Source organism: Trachurus trachurus (genome assembly GCF_905171665.1).
Source record: "Trachurus trachurus genome assembly, chromosome: 14".
Lineage (NCBI taxonomy): Eukaryota > Metazoa > Chordata > Actinopteri > Carangiformes > Carangidae > Trachurus > Trachurus trachurus.
Window position 1 is genome coordinate 15,390,534 of NC_139903.1, and position 22,439 is coordinate 15,412,972.

The 22,439-nt window shown below is 41.4% G+C and overlaps 1 protein-coding gene across 1 annotated transcript in view; it reads left to right on the forward strand.

Annotated features, from left to right (window-relative positions):
- The first annotated feature begins 292 nt into the window (after positions 1-292).
- The window catches only part of zbtb20 (zinc finger and BTB domain containing 20), a 28,756-nt gene continuing 6,609 nt past the window's right edge, over positions 293-22,439 (forward strand). Inside the window, exons 1-3 of the mRNA XM_083987238.1 lie at positions 293-1,033; positions 17,195-17,339; positions 18,659-20,170. Coding sequence (XP_083843364.1) covers positions 18,679-20,170 — 1,492 coding nt within the window. The 5' untranslated portion in view covers positions 293-1,033; positions 17,195-17,339; positions 18,659-18,678. The remainder of the gene's footprint in view (positions 1,034-17,194; positions 17,340-18,658; positions 20,171-22,439) is intronic.

A 22,439-nucleotide genomic window follows, 5' to 3' on the forward strand; every position in this document is an offset into this window, starting at 1 on the left:
AAAATAGAAATGCGTAGAAAGTAGAAGACACGGCAGACAATCTAGCTTGTTGGTGCCGGAGATGATTGACGGCGGCGCGGGCCAATGGGAGAGCGCGGCGCAGCTGGCTCACTGTACTGGCAGAGGCGGCGTCCAATGCAAAGTTCAGACACATGATGGACACATAACTGACGTCCTCCCCTGCCCTCACCCCCACCACCACCCGTCCTTTTGATCCAGACGGGATAGATTTGAGAGTTCATTCACATTTGTGTGCGCCGATATTTTGAGCAGGGAGCAGTGGAGCGTGCACGGCGAGAGGGGGACATGTGAATTAAATGTGAATACACGAAATAAAAAAAAGCGGGGATTTCATGGGCGCGGAGTGGTTTCTCGCTGCACGGGGTGCAACATCACAGCGGACCTGTTTGAACCCACCACCACCACCACCACCACCCTCCCACCTCTGTCCTTTACAGGTTTCATTGCGCACCATGACTTCTATTTATAAAAATCGCTGTGTTGCAAGAGAGGAAACTTAAACAGGCTCGAGTAGGAGGAACACTACTACTACAACTACTATTACTATAACTCCCACCACTTCCAGAGAGCCATAATGGAGCAGGTCTTTCCGTCCCATTGTGCTCCCTGCGATTGGGGCACAGTAATGTTGACGGATTTCTGATCCAACCCAAGACAGCGCACTGTTCTTCCAATAGCAGCTTTAAGTGAAAAGGCGTGCCTGCCTGCCTGCCTGCCTCCCCCCTCCTCCTCCTCTCGCTCCTCACCCCTCCGCCGCCGCCGCCACCACCACCACCCCTCAAAGTACTCGATGTATAGTTAAAAAATGGGAGGGCACACTTGAACCGAGCTGCTCTATGAAGGTAGGCTGCAGCGTGTGTTTATTGATGAGATGAAAAGAAGATGGAAGTGAGAAATGAAACAAAGTAAAGGAACATATTAAAAAAAAAAACTAAACGCGCTTCGTCGGGGGAAAACAAGGGGAAGCCGTGGAAACGCTGTCGCCACTTTTTGAACGTGCTTCGAAGTGCAGGTAAGAAATTAAGAAAAGTAAGGAAAAGGGATGGGTCTCCTTCAGTGTCTGTAATGCTGTTATTAAAGGGGGCAAATGAGAGGAATTTCCCACATAGGGGATTAAAACGTGCTCGCTGACTTCGGGGCTGAATTGCATGAAATAGCACTGACTTCCATGTAGTTGTGTGGCTGCCTTTACCAAGCAAATACGAAGCCTCTACATAATCGGAAACTTTATTCTTTTCAAGAGGATCTCAGGCGTTTCAGTAAATGTGACGCCGGCTGTGCCAAATCAAACGAAATGCTCGTATTTATAACGGGTCTCACTTTGGGCTTTTTTTTTTCTTGTCCATTTATTCGAGTCGCTAGAAAAACGCGCTGCCCTGGCATGACGCAAGTTTCCCCATCTGCCATTATTCTCAACATGCCCCTTTTACCTTTAGCCCCTTTACTTTACGGATTTGTCCATGAACCGGGACAGGAGACACACTTGGAGAACAATACTCCCGGTCCAAGTGTGTCCGCGGCTCTGTTTTCTGTGAATCAGTGAAAGCCTCAGCGATGCTCGCAGGGGCTGCTCGCTCACATTTTACACACTATATGAGCCCGGAACAACTGTGGCAGCCGACGTGCGCATTTGGCTTTTAGGTCAGTTATTTGAATCAGAGGAAATGCGTTTCCCTTATCGCAATTACCCACAATAACCCGCTGTAACCCGCTATAACCCACTCTGACCGGCCCCTTTCTGTACATTTCGCTTTGTTGAACTTGCCGGAGCGATGGTCCCCATGTCTGAAATTTAGCCCTAATCGTTACAGCAGCGGCTCACACAGCCGCTTTACACTCAGACAGATGTCTAGCCTACATTTTTTTTTTAATGAATTAATATCAATACGGGCATGGCATTTCTGAGATGGGGTTACGTTAAGATATGTTGGGCAGGCGGAGGGCAGGCTCGCTTTATAATGTGTCTGAAGGTAAAACAATCCTGCAGGTTCAGTTTCTGAGATAAATCACAACTAGATCCAGTGGGACTCTGGTCTGGATTTTTGGTGCCATGTTTCCCCCCCCCCTCTCTCTCTCTCTCTCTTCTCTCTCCATCTCGCTCTCCCTCTCTCTCTTTCTCTACCTCTCTCTCTCTCTCTCTCTGAAAATGAAGGATCACTTTAACTGTCGCAAATCCGCTTTTTATTCATAGCCCACACTATGTGAAAATGTTTACGACGCGAGGATGTTTTGGCAAAGGGTGGCCTAGATATGGGGCCGTGTTCTGGTGTGATTAAAGTTGCATTAGACGCTTCCTGCGTGCCTTTTAAAACATTTTGTTGCAAAATATTCATGGGCAGCTCGTGATTCCTTTGCTGTTGCTTATTAGATCGCATTATAGGTTAGAGGTACTTCACTTACTGAATAAAGTTAAGATGTGAGTGTATGCTCATTGTTGGCGCAGTAAAATAAATAGAGCAATGCCTCTGTCTCCCCCCAAAAAAAGAAAAGGAAAAAAAATCACTGACAGGGCCATGGGGAGTTGAGCCGGAGCAACATGTCAGTCTTATTCTTTAGGGCTCTATCTGTCCGTGCGCGTGTGTGTGTGAGGGAGAGAGAGAGAGACAGAGAGAGGGAGAGAGAGAGCGTGCGTGCATGTGTGTGTGTGTGTATGTGTGTGTGTGGCAAACAGATGTCCCAAAGCGCTTGGCTTTGTCAGATAAAGAGAGTAATGCAGCATGTTCTTGTGTCTATTATAAGCGCCTATGATAGTTTCTACAATGGCCACAGCGCGTTCAGTGTCTGATTAATAGGCACAGGCTCGTCTGTGTAACCCAGAAGTTGTGCGCAGGTATAAAGCTTTGCGTCAACACGTTACTCGTGCCAGAGGTTGGTCCTGGTGTGGTGAGTGGAGCTGTTACCGTGAGAAGACGCGAGTAGAGCCACAACCAAGGAAAAAAAAAAAAAAAAAAGCCGGTCCCGGGTTTGACACAGGAGAGAGAGGCTGCATGAGAGCGCAGCGCTGCGTCCACCTCCCTCCAGCGCACACGGTCTGTGGATATGCACCTGTATGTGTGTTTGTGTGTATACGTGTAGCCTACGTGTGTGTAGTTTTTTTCTTTCTTTCTTTCTATATCACATAATTGTGCCTTCATTTCTTTTCACTTTTGTTGCGACCACTTCCTCCTGCCGCTTTCATTCAGAATATGTTTCCACAACGTAAATGGGCTGCAGTGCTATAGGCTTGGTTATGTAATTGATGGCTGCACTGGATCATTTGTTTTCTGAATGGACACACTTGCAGAACACAGAGCTGAGCGCGCAGCCCCTGTGTAGCACAAATGCAACATTTCACTTTGATATAAGATTTCAACAGGACATAATTATAAAGCTGTCCTGTGACTTGCAGCACTTTGATTGACAGGCTGCATGTGGGTGAGTAAAGTAAAAATTATATTGTCACTGGAAGAGAGCTGGATTGAATCCCCTTCCTCTGGAAAGAAACTCCACACTAACTTAACACCTGTATTTTTAGACATCTGTATTGTTTGAATTGGAGGGTAGGCTACTTGTTTTGTGTGTAAGTGAGCTCTCACCACAGCTTGTTGTCAAAAACTCCTCTCTTTTTTTTTTCACACACAGAGGTGTACAGTAGCTGCTGAAACAGCAACAGCCATTATGTGCCTTGGGAGTGTTTGTGGTCCAGAGTATCAGGTGCTCAGTTTCTTTTCAGTTAAGGCACTAATGAGTATTTATATGTATATATTCCACATTTACATTAATATTCACAGTGTTTGAGCCATCGCCATTTGCCCGCTTTCTGTGTCACGGCTAAAACCCACCCATGACTAATGAATATTTAAGAGCATGTCTGCAGACCAAGGAAACTCATTATTATATGAAGGAGACTCAGCAGATAAAGTGTAGACCCACTCAGATGAAGGCAAAGGCAGAGAGAGAGAGGTGTTTAGTTAATCCACACCCAACAATCAATCCCAATTTTCTTTTGGCTTCGCCATCTTTCACTCGTCCTCTGTGGCTTGTCACCCTCTCTCCTCATTCAGTTATTTATCATTGACCAACAAAGATAATACGTCCTCATTGCTCAGGTTTGAAATGCTTTTGAGCTGATGTAGTCTCTCTGTCGTACATGTGATGATTTGGGTTTCCTTAAATGAACATGTGCTAACGCAACGTTGCCTCCCTGGAAGAGACAAAAAAATCCAAAAAATTTAAAGAAAAAAAAACAACAATTGTCTTGTACACTACATGCACACAGATGGCAGGTCAGTATTCCAAATAATTTTTAAGCGCAGTAAAAGCAAATGCCCAAATACACAAGACAGAGACCTCTCTCTGAAGCCTCCGCAATGCCACATTTCTGGTTGTTATTGCCACACCACCCAACCATCCTCACCAGGCTGTTACCAGGAAATCCTGGTAACAGCCTGGTGAGGATGGGCTGCTATTAAACGCACATTCACGATGTTTGTTGCTGTTCAAGTCTCCTAAAAATAAAAAATAAAATAAAAAGATTTGAAGGCTTAATGGTTTATTGGACAGTATATTGGAAAGAGTGGGAGGGAGCATGTGATAAAGATCATGAGTTGAATTCACCTCAGTCTCCTGAATCATGCAGTGCTGCTTATTCATTCTATGTATCTAGTGAAAATAAAATAAAATTTTATCGCAAGATATAATTTGAAGCAAGGAGGTGTAAATTTGGTTGCAAATTTAAGCATGCGCTGGCAAAGTGATTGTAAAATAATACAAATATATGCAGCACCACTGAACCTTTACACATGAAGTAAAATTAATCTTGTTTTTTATATCATTCCAAGTGTGTTATTTCACCCTTGCATGACAAAAGACTATTATTAATATGTGTTTGAGTCCATCCTGGCACTTTGTCTACCACAGTTGAACATATTTGGCAGCCATTTTGGGAATGCAGTAGAGATCCATCGATATAACGAGCCACTTTGTGGATTGCATCCAGAATGTCACAGTGCTTGTTAACTGCTTGGCCTTTTTGTCACAGACAGTGTTTATCCTTTCTGCTTTTTTTGTTGTTGCTGTATAATACTCATTAGAAGAATATTCCCTCATAGAGCAAAACTAATCTTTGATGTCATTACCAACTGAGGCTGCTTTCAGGTGCACATCTTAAAGTTAACGTCAGGTCTTATATTTAACCACAGAACAGCCCCGGAGCCTCTAATAGACGTTAATCTGAAGGGTTTGGTTTTGTTTAAGAAGAACACATGACGTTTCTCACCTGATGTCTATTGAAAAAAAAAAAGACTCCTCTTTTATAGTAATTGCAGTTTCTAGGACTGCATTTGAGTCCCAAGTTACTATGGCAACCTTCAAGCAGATTCAGATATCTCTAAATCTTCGGAGAAGTCTCAAATAATTTGATATTAAACATGGAATACTTTTTTATTTTCTTAATATATCTTGATCCGAGTGAAATATCATGGAATTAGTGACGACTAGCTAAACTCTACCTTGGTGGGTTGCAGATTTTTTTATTTTTTTTTTTCAAAACTAGAAACTGTTGGCAGGCTAGCTGCCTCCTGGCTAACTGGCTTGGATCCTTCTACCCACAAAGCACCTTTTTCACACATAACATGCTTCTCTTCACATTATATTATTATTTTTTTATTATATTCTTGAAAATACTAAAAACACAATTGTAAAACCTTTTGAGAATCTGCACAGAGTGTCTTTGTAATTAGGGAGAGAATTTCCCCTTTAGCTGTATTATGCAACACAAATGCTGTTACAATGAGTTATGGTGATTTCCTTCCAGCACAAAGGCAAGGATAGAAAGTAATGTGCTTTGTTTATGGGGAGAAAAAAAAGCATCTTATTTATTGATGAGGTAACTATTTTGCCAAAGAAATAAAAAACATTTTGGAATAAGACTAAAGGTTTTCATTTTGCAACCAGTCAGTGACGTCAGTTCAAGACGACTCTCATGACAGCTGTAGACTGTCTTGTTTTGTCAATTCACAGAGCAGGATTTCTTTAAAAAAAATACTTCCCCTTTTAGTAAATTGGCAGTTAGAGTCTCAAAGACTGGTCATGAAACTGACTTTCACTCAAACCCAGTGACTTTCAGGGCATGCAGCATGTAGAAAACAAAAGACTTTAAGGCATGTTTTTCAGTTTTCAAAGGACTTTTGTTTTGGAATCTCCCCTCCCTGCAAGTATCACAGGAATGCGTAATGAAAGTACACATTGAGAGTGAATAAGTATTTGAGAATGTGCCATGCTGTTGTCAGGAAGCTTTTGTTTGGTTATAAAACTTTATAAAGTCTTACGAAGCACAGTTAGTTTCCTGCTTGTTTTAGGATCGACTGATTAATAGTAGGTGTAGGAACAGGAAAACAACACTCGAACACACACTTTACCTCTGAATGAGCCTGATGTGCCTTATTTTCATGTTTTACACTTTAATCTAGTCACAGAATTAATAGACTATTGTTCATTGTTACACATTGAAAACTTTTAATTAAAGCAATTCAAAGTAAAATCTATTATATTCAACTGTCTTGTTTTTATTAAGACCTATTGAAACGTGTTGTTCCTTGATACATACACAGCACATACTGTTCAAACACAACCCAGTTGTGGGTGTGCCTTAACTTTCCATCAGCGTTCCTAAGACTACTAACAGACTCTTGATTTATGCTTCTCTATACGTGCAGGGCAAGGTTTGAAGCTTCTTTAGTCAGTCAGCCGTTTCTGCTGTAAAACCCAAATATCAGGTAACTACTTAACCAGAAGACGTTCCACAGCAAACAAGTACAAACACTTTTAGATTTTTGCAAGTAAAAGTCTTCATTAAAACTACAGCTTGTTACAACAACATATGTTTAAGTCTCTTCTCTTTTTTGCATGTCAGGAACAAACATTAAAACCTAATTTGTATTCTCTGTCTTCAAGCACACACACAGGCCCAGGCATTCAACTGATGTGAAAAATGTATCCTGGATTCTAATAGCGAAGTTGTATGTTTGCCAAGGTGCATGTGTGTCCTCAGTTCACCCTGCTCCCCATATGGTTTTCTACAAGTCATGGTGAGCTCACTGCCTCACTGAAAGAGGAAAGTATCGAAAGAGAGTTTAAGAAAAAGAAAAAAACAAACAAATGACAGTGAAAGAGTAACTTTTAAAATGATTTCTTTTTTTTTAACCGAGAATAAGTGTTTGTGAACTCCATGCTTTTATCTTGGCTTCAGGAAGACTTTTTCAGCCTTGTGCCAGAAAGCACTAACGGCAGCCAAAAATGTTAAGATCATGCACAGGCTCACTCAAGGTACATCAGTATTCACTGTGAAATGGGTACACACACATTAGTGTTTGTCTTGTAGTTTTATCACGAAATGAGTATTGTTGTAACCTTTAAGATTTTTTATTTATTATATTTTTTATGAAGCAAGTCATTCGTTTTTGAAATACAGCAACAGGAAATAAAGGAAAATGTTTTACGGTTTGGAAAAATTCCTTCACAAAGAACTTTCCTGAGAAGAGTATCTGCCCTGATACGCTTTGTTATTTGCCCTGAAACTGACCTTGGTAAAGACAGAAATCAAACTAGAGTCCTTCAAGAAGCTGGAAAACAATTATTTATGATAATTATAAGAACGTGTTTCTTGAAGACAGAAGAAACTAAGGTTTTATCAGACTTTTACTGTAGATGTCGGACTGTTGGTCCAGGTGATGTGTAACCTGTCCAGCAAAAAGGGAAAAAGAGAAACATTGTGTTTCACCGAAGCTGCTGAACTTGTTTCACCATGAAGTTTGACCCAAATTATACAGAAGAAAAAACAAACAGATATCACTTCTCCAGAATCAGTTAGCATCGCTTGAACAACAGTTCAAACACACCAGAACATGTGTCAGGCTCCATGAGATGTTTTGGTGGTTAGTACATCAGTGTAGTAGCTGACAGTTGTGGCAACGGTGGCTCAGTGTTTCTTTTTTTACTTCTTCACTTTATTGAGAACTTTGCATTAAAAAAAAAGACCTTGTGGCAGCTGCGACGTAAACTAAAAACAAGCTTCTTTTTTCTTTTATAACTTCTGTGAATAAGTGAGCTGATATGAAGCCAAATGTCTCTCTTGGCCTTTGACTGTAATAGGCTCTGCTGCTGGCTATTGTCTCAGCATTCAGTTATTCATTAATGTTTTCATACTTACTCCTCTTCAGGGTCAGTCCAACATGCATTCATAAGGCAGGACAACACCCTGGCCAGGTCATTAGGCTGGCACACACACAAAATTAAACATGCTATTACATTTCTTTAACATGAAAGCCTTTATTGTGCATAGATGAGTGAAAAATCAGGCTTAAAATACAAAGTGTGCACCCCCTGGTGTGACCATGACAGCACAAACGACTTAGAAGTAACACATTTATGACAGGACCGGCCGAAAATACTCACGGCCATGTGGCATGATTTTTTATAGTAATGTTACCAGAAACAGCTGATGAGCTTAGGTTACACTCGAGGGCTTATGAGCTATAGATTGTTACCATCAGAGATAATAATTCTGCTGCGTTCAAACAGAGCACACTGACCAACAATTCATGTGCATTAGTCGGGCCAAAAGGCCACATGATTATCATAAACGGAGCGAATGGGTGGCGGCGTTATCTGTGCTCCGTGTGCTGAGAGGTGACTCTGTAGTGACTCTTGCTTTTTTGCACAGAAAACAGAACCGAGAGCCTCAACTACACCAGCGTTTTACCAATCATAATAACAAGTGTAGTGATGGTGAAAAGTCAAATAGCTTGTATTGCTTGTAGTGATGCATTGCATAGCAACAAGCATTAGCCAGGTAAGGTGATGGAAACACATTGGGCTCTGCTTTTATTACTCACAGCTTTGTCTTTGCACACTGGGTTGTATTTTTCAGTAGGAACAGTGAAATAGAAAATGTCCAAGTACTTCGTATTAACAGGAATTGTACTGATTGTCCAGTTGAATCCCGTGTGTTAATATTATTTTTATACCGCTTAAAATATCATTGACCTTGTAGGAGAGATACTGATGTTTTTTGGGGAACAGTAGGAGACAATAATGAAGAGACCAGATATGAATCGCTCCCCACTTGTTGGTAGGTTAACGGCTAATCTACCGATAAGTGTAAAAAAAAAAGAAAGAAAAAGGAAAAAAAGAGGGCTAAGAGTAGCTTCAGTGACAAATACACAGCCCAAGAGGCATCACTTAAAAAGCACATTATGTCTTTTGCAGCAGATAGAGGTATTATATGTGATCAGTGATAATACGTCGTTATGTTTACTCAACTTATCATATGCTACACAACTACCAACTTACACACTCAGCATAGTTTTTCCCTGCAGGCATTCCTGAGCCTGGTGGGTAATAAAAAGAGGTCGTGCATAAGAGAGGGAGAGGGAACCTGCCTGCAAAACTAATTTGCAACAGAACTTACACAACGAAGCTCAAAGCACAGCCTTAAATATACTAGAAAAAATCATTTACAGGATGACATTTACAAGAAATATTGGTTAAAATTTTGACACAATTTTTTTTTTTCTGATGAAAGTCTTCCATGTGTTCATAATGATTAATTCAGTGTTGATAATTAGTGCGTGGCTCATATGGAGGTCATATGGTACATGAATTAAGGTAATTTTCTGTTTTAAGGGCTGTACTTTGGTGTTAGTGTTAGATGAAGTAGAAAGTGTTTGGTTTACCCCAAAGGTGTGTGTGTGTGTGTGTGTGTGTGTGTGTGTGTGTGTGTGTGTGTGTGTGTGTGTGTGTGTGTGTGTGTGTGTGTGTGTGTGTGTGTGTGTGTGTGTGTGTGTGTGTGTGTGTGTGTGTGTGTGTGTGTGTGTGTGTGTGTGTGTGACAATAGTCTTTGGATACAGTTGGTAGCTTTGCCAAACGACTCTACCTCTTATAAATGCCTAATGTTAGCTGATACTTTCTATAGATTGCAGACTTTATTGTGCTTATTGAAAGCCTGTTTTCATTGGACTTATCTGCACATTCATTGCGCAGCACTGTGTATTGGAAACATTTCAATAAGCTCAAATTTCTTGATAATATCTCGCTGTTGACACAATACTAAAATGAGGGAAATTTTTCATTTCTTAAGAAATCCTGCAGCCACCTTTCTTAACCAGTTTGTCTTGCAACACAGTACTGTATGGATAAGATTTCCTACTGTACTTAGGTTGCACACTCTACCCACTGGATTAACAGCACACCTTACCTCTGTGCCAATTTCAGACTTTTTGAGCGTGATACCTTGGTGCGTTAAAGTCAGTATATCCAACTCATGTTGCTCAGCTACCATGCAAGCACTTGGTGGAAGTGTGTATAGGGCACCCAATGTGGTCGACAGTGTTTCAGTGTGTCAGCATTACATTTTTAGATGGGTCATATGTCAAATGAGCTAATGAGACATATATAATCTGTATTTACCACACAACAGTTTGCTAAACTATAAATACACTAAAAAGTGCTCACATCCATAAGGTTCAAGTTAGCACAGATCTTTTTCATTAACTCATCTGGATTTAATATCTTGTTCACATCGTTGGCACAATCTGTAACTGAGGACACACAATATGTTGAAGATTACCTGATTAGTTCACCTGAATAATGACTCGGTACTATCTCAGCCCGATGGCATGCACGTGTATTGTTGTAGCCATGGCTACTGAAGCTGCTGAAGAAATATGTTGCATCATAAAACCTTTTTTTTTTTTTTTTTTTTTTGCAAAATCCATTTTCACCATTTCCTTTGCTCCTATATTGTTAATGTGCAGCGTGTTAACAATTTCACTGCACGTCATTTTAGGAGACTGGCAAACCCTTTTAAAAGGCACGAATGGAGCGCTGACCCTTGGAGCACAGACCGGCTCACAAAAAAAAAAGTGCAGAGTTGTGCTTAACTGCTTAGAGCACCCTCGTGCATTTGCGAAAGTTCAGCCCAGTGCTGGACCACCTCGACACTGGCTTGTGCACCCTCGTGCAGCTGCTGCTGAAACACATGGTGCGGGCTCCTCGCAGTCACGTTCACTATGGGTTTTATTTTGATTCCTGTTATCACCGCCTAACATGTAACGCACGTATATAGATACGTATATTAGAGTTGTGTGTGCCATAACTTGACATGTGCAGATAATTTAAGACACTGACCACATACGGGTGCAATGTGCATATGTGAGAACCACCTTTTTCTATAAGTGTTGTGTATGAAAGTCAGCTTGGTGTTGTGCTTGTGTTCCCTCTAAATACATCATGTGTCAGCGCGTGGCTTCATCTCATCTGGTTTCTCTTGTAAACATTGTATACACTAAACATATCTAGAGGCTTTTGCTGTTTTCCACAGAGTAAGAACTGTATGCACGTTAGTGGAGGTCCCACAATATCTTCTCATTATTTAGAACAAAGCATCTTTGTTCCGGTTTATCTCTCAAGAACAGAAAGTCAGGAGACACTTGGTTCTCTCTCACAGATATGACGGTGCTTCAGTCCCTCTATACTACACAGACCACTTGTTGGAGTCTTGTTTATTTATATACCATCCAGGCACAGAGGCAAACAAACAGGAGACACGCAAGGTGTACGTTGGGTAATTCTTGCCAAGTGGAATTAATTAAGCGCTCTCTTATCAGCGATACACTGGTGATAGACAGAGGAATCCTATACTGGCATATGTGTAGGTTCATGAAGATCTCTTAACGGCCTCTGAGGTCCTTTTATGAGAGAGGCGAAATGTCCTCGACGTGTGTAGTAGCTGTAGAGAGCCAGTTGCTGTGGACACTTGTGCCTAAATGATAACTCTTGAATTTAGCATTATCTGCTTCGGGGGTTAGAGGTGTTTTGGAGACTATCATATGAGTAGTCAGACGGTTCTTTTTGGTCAAATGCTCATTAACAAAAGCACAGCTATTTACCAATTCTGAGATATTCTTGTAAGCGCACTCACCCTAACCAAAATGAGATACTGTCTGTAATTTTTTAATGTTGGAGAGCCAACGGTGGCTGTCTGTTTCTCCCCCCTCTATCCTCTATTAGGAAACTTGCTAAATTACAGTATGTAGCACTAATTCATGGACGTTTGTGGGGACTCAAAACAATAATGTTAGATGTAGATTATCCTTCCATCTGTAAATGGGCTACAGCTCCTCTGCTCTGTGCATAATAGGTGGTGATGGTGGAAAAGAAAATGACAAAGTTGACCAAAAAAATACTTAAACTGTGCTGTACTTGTGTAATGGTATCACAGTGTTTATTGTTATTTGTTTGCCTGAGGAATTTATTTGAAAGCTGCACATCCTGTCACATTCGAATGGCTTTTTGTGGAGCTGAATGTCTTAACGCATTAATCCTCTGTGCTATTTGAGAAATTTTGTGTGGCAGTGGAGCTAAACATGAACAATTAGCTCAAAATTAGAGGAAGAAAGAGTTAACGGCTTCAGTGATGCACAGAAATGCATGAACATAATACAGTTATTCAAGCAACCTCATATGAGCAGTGGTCATAACATTGTGCTGGTTCTCTGTAATTACTTTGCAAAGCTTTGACCAAGAGAGCATTTGCAACAATAAAACAATGCAGTTGTTGTGAATTAATGAAATGCTATTTCATAGTGTTTGCATGTTATTTTTTTAATATATTTTTTAAAAAACTCTCCCTGGCGGTGAAGCTCACAATCGAATCCGTAGCAACAAGGAAAAAGAATCGCCGGTTGTGGTGTTGCCGGGCGAAAGAGCCGGTTCAAAGTTCAGGAAGACGTCTCACGTGGTAATTGTGCGGATAACACTCGTCTCAAATGTAATCCAGACATGTTACAAGTACCATAAGCCATTTAGACACATTTGAGGTGTCTTTTCATTGGAGATGTGATGTTGCACCACACAATTTCAGTCAAGGGAGAAAATGAAGTCAAAGAAGATGGAGGAAAAAAAAGTGTGAAAATCTTGGCGCAACTTGTCATCAGCCTACGTGTGCTTGTTGATGGTTTTCAGTGACTGCTATAAAGGCAAATCAATTAAATCTCGAGACGGAGAGGTGTTTAATACCGCTTCTCCTCAAGTGTGTGCGATTTTGGTGTGTTATTTACCTTGTGGGTTAATTGCTTCACAACGTTATAGATTAACACTTGAATGTATAAGACACACAGCACTCCAAATAACACATGATTTAATTGGGAAGCTCAGCATTGTTGGATGGAAATTAACATTCAGTTAGTCACCTGGAGGAATATTTAATATCTGTGCGTATCAAAGACACACCACAACATAAGGTTAGGTTTAATTTATTTATTTATGTATTTCAGAAAAAGTTTGTTACACTACAGCGAGTCACAGCTATGAATTGTCTTGTGAGGAGTGAAATGAGTCTTTATTGAACACGCCTTCCATTACCACTCCCCAGATCAACTCTTCATTTTGATTATTGCTTAAAATTCCCCCAAGCGTGCTCACTATACATTTACACTGTGTACAGAATTACATTACATTAGATCACATATCCAAACCATACTATTAAATCATGATTTCTGGTCGTTTATATGCTAATGCACTTGGGGGCTAAATGGATGATTGAAATTAATAATTACAACGTTGGACAGTGATCGTTAAGCTGTGGAGGTTTCAAACAAACTCAAACACAAATTACTATTAATTAGATGTAACACAAAACACTCTTGATAAGTGCAAATCTGCAGCAGATTCATCAGGAGGGCTGTATGCACATGCATGGACATGAGCGCTCCACAATGGCCTGTGGCCCCTTTGTCTCCAGATTTAAATTTACCAAGGGCCTTGAATATATGCTTGTAGTGTGTGTGTTGTAAGCACTATTTGCATATTCAAGATGTATATTATTCACATGGCTGATACTGCTCCTTTCATAAGCATGCCTCTTATGTCTGTTCTCAACCCCATCCCCCATCCTCACCACCCTCCACACCCCCCCTTTGATTAACTAATGTCCAATTCGATGCAGCGTATTTCACGAGCTCGTCACCTTATACAGGCAGCTGATTAACCTGGAGTCTGGCTGGTGAAGTTGCAACCCTCGCCTCCCTCTGTCTTAATTTTTTTTTTTGTACCCCCCACCGTCCTTCCCTCCCTCCCTCCCTCTCCCCCTCCCTCACTCTCTCCCTCCCTCCTCCTCTTCCTCCTCCCCACTCGCACACCCTCCACCCCTCCTCAGTCTTTGTTGTGGCGGCAGCAACAGAGCATGCATTGCATTGGCGGTCTGAAGCATTGTGTCTGATTTCCAGCAGACAAACTGACCTCTGGGGATTTATTGACAGCAAACTCCACAGAGGCAGACACAGAGCTGGGAGCATGGAGGCAGGCGGAGAGGGGCGGAGGGTGTTGGGGAAGGTTCATGGGGAGGGAGGGAGGGAGGGAGGGGAGAGAGGGAGGGGAGAGAGGGAGGAATAGGAGGGGGCACAGACAGAGAGACAGACAGATGGAGGGAAAGACGGCGAGTGAGTTTCAACGTGATGAAACAGGAAACAGGTAGAGGTACACTGAGACAGAGATCAATACGAGAAGGAGGAGGAGGAGGAGGAGGGAGGGAGAGAGGGAGGGAGGGAAGGGAGGGTACACGCCCCAAATTTAGTGTAATTCAAAAAATTTGTTTTTTTTTTCGTGGAGCGTTAGGAAGTGAAAGAAAATGGCCGCCTCCTACAAGGATCTAATTAATTTTGAAGGATCATCAGCCCCTTTAGTCCAAGGCAGGGTACAGGAGGGAGGAGGAGGGGAGGGAGGGGAGGGGAGGGGAGGGAGACAGACCCCTGGGCTGATTAGAATTCACTGCAGGTAGGCGCTGGCTGCTGCTCACCCACTGTGTCACGGCTAAAATGGAATCACTGTTGTGAGTGGCAGTCTGGGCAACTGAAGCCTGCTTCCCTTGGCCTGCTCCTTTGTTGCTAGCATTCACCTCACTTTACCCCTTAGGCAGGTGGATTTACATGTCTGGATGGGCAAAAAGAGGAGGGGGGGGGGACATATATGTTTGCATTGTCAGAAAAGTAGCAACAGAATACAGTTGCACCTCCCAAACTGGAACCACTGCAGGCAGAAAAGGGGTCAAATATTTGTCACTGTAATGTATTCAGGCATTTTGGCGTGCGTGTCTATGTGTGTGTGTGTGTGTGTGTGTGTGTGTGTGTGTGTGTGTGGTTTGGTACAGAGAGTGCTATGGAATTATTATATCCTTTGGTGGTTTGTTCACTTTGACTAAGTCAATTCTGAAATATAGCAGGGGACAGAGCCAAGGTTAAGGAAAGAGTACGGTTTGGTTTACATGTAGTTTTTAAGCGAGGTATATTAGGACGAGGCTGGTTGGCATGGTCCGCGCTGATATTGAGAGTTTTAATAAAAATCGCGAAGGGTTTATTTTTGGGTGATTGTAGGTTAAAGCTTGGAAGAAAATCATTAAAGTTTAATTTTAGATTTGGCGGTGGAGGATTTCATTGTAAAATACATTATCTGTCCTGAACAAGATGAAGAAGAACAAACCTGTGTGTGTGCGCGTGTGTGTGTGTGTGTGTTGCCAAAGAATGATCCGTTGGTGATCACCCTCTGCTGCTGAACATGCTATCACTTGTCTATATCTAATCGTCAAATTTGTTGTTAGAAGAACATTTGGAGAAAACAAACATGTGTGAGTGTCCACGCTGCTTCTCCAACTGAGGCCTGCAGACACAATGCAGTCTGTGGACTGACTGGAGCCTCCTCACTTTATTACTATCACACTTTAACCCCTCAACTCTGGCTCTCTCTCTCTCTCTCTCTGAGCCACTCTCTGCTTTTCCGTTACTAAACCATGAATTAAAATCACAATCTTATCCGACTGTTTTCTATTTTACGGCCTAATTTCGTATCTCGTCGCCTTGGCACAGCAGATTCTTGATCTTTTTCTTTAACCAACATCTGTGGAAAAAAATTGAAAAAGAAATTGCAGTGGTCACTTAAATATCAGGTAGTTTTGTATCTATAAGAGTCTACCTGCGTGTTTCCAAGCCTGGGGCGTGTTCCTTGAAAGTACTTTAGGTTTGTGAAAGAAAAATTTGTGTCAACAATAAAATGCAGGTCTGGTCAAATCCTAATCCTGCTCTGTTCATTCAGAAACGCACTGTAGTCACTGGTATTTCACTGAGCACTTGATGTCCGTGTTGTAGCCAGCGTGACAGCCACAAAATGCTTTTTAACCCCGTTTTCCAAAAGGAGAAATTTCAGTCACGTTTGTAATTAATGATTAATATTCACACCTCAACATTCACAGCATTTTTCACATAGTTTTTCAGCTTTAGTGGGTGAAATATTTGAAGGGACAATGAGCAGTGTGGGACTAATATGTTAGAAATTGTTTTAAAATGGCATTTTGCATTGGCCCAGTTCAGTTTTTTCGGTCTGCCTGACCTTAAATGATCCCATGAGTATCTGACTCTAATGTGGTCAGTTTTGCATAATTGTGTTCCCAGTTTTGAGGTCAGCCTTTTGCATTCTAATATGTGTGTACAGTATAAGAGCAATTGTGAGAGGTTTTTTTTTTTTTTATCATCAGCTCATCACATGCTTAATGTCGTTGAATGCCTTTCTTGTGTTTTTAAATGAATGCCTTGTGTGTTTAATATTTCTTTTTCTATTTTTTGCTGCTACTCATGTCCGCTCAGTGCTTCTATTGGACATTGTCTTGTTTAATTTGTGGATTTGAAAATGAAAACAAACAAAAAATGTCCTTACACACACACACACATGCACAGACACACACAGAGATAGACACAGAGAGACTCTCACACACACACACTTTGTTCTGAGATTGCGTGAGACCTTTTCTGAAATATTTAATCTGTGTAAATTTATGAGGACTCGAGTTCGTTTTTCTTTGGAAGGGTGTGGTTTTGTTGCCCAGCGGCTCAGATAACTGCTGAGAGGAGAAGTGTCTCCAACACCAATGTTATTTTCAACCTTGATTTGTAATTGGTGGCCATGTGCACGCAGGAACGTCCATTCGTCTCGCTTTGGAAACTCTTCACACATCTGTTGCAGTGCGCCGGTGGCAGAAATTCGTGTTTCTGTGGCTCCTGGTTCATTAAGGGAGTGGCAATATCGACGAGGCAGAATGTGGCATTAAGATTTGTCTTTGTCTTTCCTCTCCCCCTCCAAACACTGGCAGAGCAACACATGATTTGGACAGAGAGGACTGACAGCCTTGCCTAGCACCCGGCCTCTGATCAGCCATCTCCACCAGCAAACTGAAGCTTGACCCGCACTTCATCACCAGCCTCACAAGCATCTTCGTAACAAAACGTCATCTGACTGTGAGTAATGGACCGTTTCAGTTTTTTTTTTCTTTTTTTTTTTCTTTTTTCCCCCCTCCTTTTACATTTCAGGTAGAAATAACTTAGCTTGAAATGAGCATTAATACTTTGTGCTAACACTATCAGTCTGCTTCTCAGGGACATTTTCACTAAATTCTACTTCATTTAGATTAAAAAAAATCTATTACAGTCAAATATGTTTTTATCATTGGTTCCAGTGTTAAATTCATTTCTATTCAATGTATAAGTGCGTTAAAATTTATAAAGCAGTTTTCCAACTGTTTAAGTTTTTTTCCTGTTGGTTCAGTAGTGAAGTTCTGTGTTGATTCTGACATTTCATTAGCAATATATGTTCTGAATGACATTCATTATACATTGACTGACATAGTGTAAATTAAATATATATTTTTCCACATATATATTTATATATATTGTGCAGTTTCCAAACTAAAATCAGAACAGTTTCCTTAAAGAAAAGCTCTGTGTTTAATAATCACCCACATAAGGTCGAATGCTTCACTTAAATTATTCTCAAGCATGTTTATATGCAAAGGCAATTACGAAAACCCACAATTTGCATAATTCCTGTGTTAACTACATATTTAATTTGGATTTAGATTCTCGTTTGTTTTGACATCTAACTGAGAAGAAAAGCATCTTAAGTTATCTTACACACTGATCAGCCGGGTCACATCTAGTGTATTCCTAGGATAGTTAGGAAGCGCCATCACAGTGAACACATGGCTAACAAAAGAGGCCTGTTGTCCTCTGAGCCCAGTGCGCCACCTAATGGTGGTTGGAGGAATTTCAGAAGTGAGCACTGAGAGAAACTTGTAGTAATTAAATGGGGACCATCTTAATTGTCTTTCACCATGGCAATGTGATTTTACTTTTTTTTTTTTTTAACGAAGAAACAAATTTAGCTCAGATGTTGACATTAATTGATTCTTATCTTAATATTATGTGACTTAAAATTACCCTGTGAGTACCGTCAGCTCAGGAACACTGTGTCCATAATAAGAACCAATACTACTTATGTATTTAAATTAACTGTAGTAATTGTGATTGTGTATCACTTCAGCAAATAGGCTGCAAAAATCTATTTTCCTGACATGCAACAGAGCTTCTCTCTTGTTAATCATTTGCACATGACTTTTAACACCATTACATAGTGTATATTCAATTATTCAATTATAACACTGTAATCTCCTAATGGAAACGTGTTGCTCTGTGAGAAAAAAACACTTGTTATGTTTGAGCCAGTTGAATGATGTGGTGTGACGAGTTTTTAAGTGAGGTGTGTTGCTCGCTGCTTTCAGGTGACATCAGTTGCAAGGGGATGACCGAGCGCATTCATAACATCAATCTTCACAACTTCAGCAATTCTGTACTTGAGACCCTCAATGAGCAGCGCAACCGTGGGCACTTCTGTGACGTGACTGTTCGGATCCATGGAAGTATGCTGCGAGCTCACCGGTGTGTGCTGGCTGCTGGAAGCCCCTTCTTTCAGGACAAGCTGCTCTTGGGCTACAGCGACATTGAGATCCCCTCGGTGGTCTCAGTGCAATCCATCCAAAAGCTGATTGACTTTATGTACAGTGGGATTCTGCGGGTATCTCAATCAGAGGCCCTGCAGATCCTTACTGCTGCCAGCATCCTACAGATCAAGACCGTCATTGATGAGTGTACCCGCATCGTGTCCCAGAATGTGGGCCTGGCCGGTCCGGGGGGCTTCCCTGTTATACCAGGAGACTCTGGTCAGGAAACACCCCGCGGCACCCCCGAGTCTGGCACCTCTGGGCCCAGCAGCGACGCAGAGTCAGGTTATATGCAAGCCACATCACAGCAAAGCATGGATCGTGCATACACATCACTGTACACCTACCCTGGCCTGAACGGCAACCGCGAGCGCCCCCTTTACATTAACCCTCTGTCGGCGAATTATGATTCAACTCTCAGCACTCAGAAGGACCAGCAATCTCAAGATCCGCCCTGGATTAGCCGAATCCAGGACAGACCTCAGCAGGTCGATCGCTACATGTCCACAGCAGAGTCCACCCACTGCCGCAAGCAACCCCGACCGGTACGCATACAAACAGGAGGGATGCACATAAAGCAGGAGGCCGAAGACGAGTACAGCTGCTACGATAATTTGGGGGACTGCCAAGATGACACTGACCATACAGAAGGTGTAGAGAGTGAATCCAAGGTTGAAAGTTTTGACTCAGGGGTGAGCTCCTCCATCAGTACTGAGCCAGATGCTATGGAGCAGCAGCCGTACCTGACCGGCCTTAGCGGGGATGGGCAGCATGGTGAAGGAGCTCCGGTGCAGATAGAGGTCAATGATTCGTCCCCAGAGCAAGTGCAAGACGAGGACGGGGACACATCCCACAGCACTAGTGACAGTAGCATGATGCAGCCCCTGCCAAACTCAGTCATGTCCCAGTCCCTGTCAAGTGCGCCGCACTACATGCGCCAGGCAGAATCACACACCAGCAATCTGAGGATGCCGCTCACCGTGACCAGCAATTCCCAAGTGATGGGCCCTGCTGGAAGCAACTTCCTGCCCACACTCTTTCCTACACAGCCGGCTAGAGACAACAAGCCTTTCCTTTACCTTCCTGGCCAGCAGCAACCGCAGTTTGTGGCAGTGCCGCCCCCTGCAATGCCATCATTCCCGAACCCCATGTCGGTACCACAAGCGCCAGCTCAGCAGCAACAGGCTGTAGGAGGGATTGGTCCGGGGGAAAAGAAGCCCTATGAATGCACTCTCTGCAGTAAAACCTTTACTGCAAAACAGAACTACGTCAAACACATGTTTGTCCATACTGGTAAGTCAAAATGTCTCATATGTAGTAAATAAGTTAGCAAGTTCTGTTAATGATTGTATTATTTCCTGTTAACGTAGATAGATCTTGTATCAAAAGGATTACCTCAATGATATTATATAAAAACTAAAAACAGGAGTGAGGTTTGAAGAACAAGTGTTTTTTTTGTCACCATGATACAAGAACAGTGTTTTTATTGATGCTCTCAGTGCAGTGACATGTCATAGATGCAGGAATGCAAGGTTTGAGAGCGTAGTTTACTTACTCTACAGTTAAAAAGTGAAAAATTCACCTCTGAGTATAATGGTGAGAGGAATCCATGTGAAAACAAAGTTTGACAGAACATTTCAGAAAACAAAGAGCCCAGCTTCAGATATTTCAAGGATAATTTAGTTATCTCTTTGATAAGATTTCCATAGTAACAGTTAAGTTTGAGTAATGCCCATCTTTATCCTCTCCCTCTATACTACAAATCAGCGTTAATAAGAAAAATCAGTACCTAGAACATACAGTATAATGTGTAAGTATTACTGTCACTTTTGTAATGGAAAAGCACAAAAAGCCTTAAAATCGACATTCTTTACATCACAGCTGACTAGTGTCTTTATCGTTGACTTACAGTGTCAGTAGATTGCTTGTGCAGCACCTCATTAAACTGTGCACTGCTTTCATCCAGCACTGACAGCCTTATCAATCATAAACTGAAGAAATTATCATCACAGAAAGAATTAGATATCATATAATTAGATGATCTCATAAAAATTGCCTACTCAAATAGCCATTATTATTCATTAGAAACCATTGCTTGGCCAGAACCACCTCATATATGAAGACTATTTAAATCCAAATATCCTGTTTTATTCACATAATTGTGTGGAGCAGTGTGATGACATATTGAGAGGGAAAGGCGCTGATTGATCAATCCAATGGCCTAAATCTGAATGGATTGTAAAAAAAAAAAAAATCCGTATGATTTTACATAATATTGTCTCTCTGTTCCAATGAGATTACTAAACAAACAATACAGCTGCAACATAAATAGTTTTTATTTGAGTAAATAAAAGGTAATCAGGGAGCACTTCAGAAAATGTAATAGTCACACAGCGCCTCGGTGTAAGATGAAGGAGGAGAAAAAAGCTCAAACTCAACAGTCAGTACAAATGAATGAAAGTTTCTTAAAATATGGATTTGTGCTTTATAGAGCTGGAACAATCAATTGGTCTATTTATGGATCAGCTGAGAGTTAATGAATGTCTTTGGGTTTTGGACTGTTGGCCTGACCGAACAATGAGCCGTGGGAAATTATAATAGACCTTTTTTACAAATAGACAAAAAATATGTAATGATGATTAACTGATAAAACAAACAGCTTCAGTAATAAAAAAGAAATATTATTATTATAAGTTCCAGCTTTATTAATTATAGCACAGCCCCCCAAAAGAAGCTAAAAGACAAAATACACACCGGTGCTAAGGCGCTGTACACGTGCTGCAGCAGAGCCAGAGTCAGGGGCTGTAATCAGTCAGAGAGGAGGTACACAGCTTTATAACTGTATGAGTCACTGCCTTGAGGAAGAGTAAGACAGTAAACATACCTGTTATATATATATATATGTGTGCTGCTGATCTGTAACGGACCCTGACCTCTGGCCTCCCTGTAGAGAAAACAAGACCGAAAAAAACCTCAAAGCTGAAGTCAGTAGTGTGTAGGATATAGAGTATACATTATTGACTTCATTAAATCAAAGCAGGTAGCTACACATTAATTCACTCAGTGCAGCAGCAAACAGCATTTACACAGGACTTCATTAACTTGCAAGATACAACTGGCTCATTTTGCAGTGTTATCAGTCTCTTCCTCTACTTGTTAGTTTTACATAATTATTAGTGTGTTCATATTTTACTGCCCATAATAATAGTAGAGACAATTATGTAAAAATGAGCTCACATCTTAACAAACTGACAAACATACCAAACATACCAAACAGATGCATTCATTATCGTGCTTCCTGGTCATATAGGAAACAACAAGCTTGTGGGTTCTTTCCCTCCCAGCTCCACTTCTGTGTAAAGTCATCACAACCATATAAAATATCTCTCTGAAATAGTTTTGTGACTCTCTAGTAATATTCACACGTTGCCACACCTGTAGTAAAAATACTTAACCACAATGCTGTAATGTACAACACCTTGTGCGGTTGGCAGTACAACAAGGTTACTATAGGATTAAATAATTCTACCCCGAGGTGTGTTCCTGTCCTGAAAATGTACAC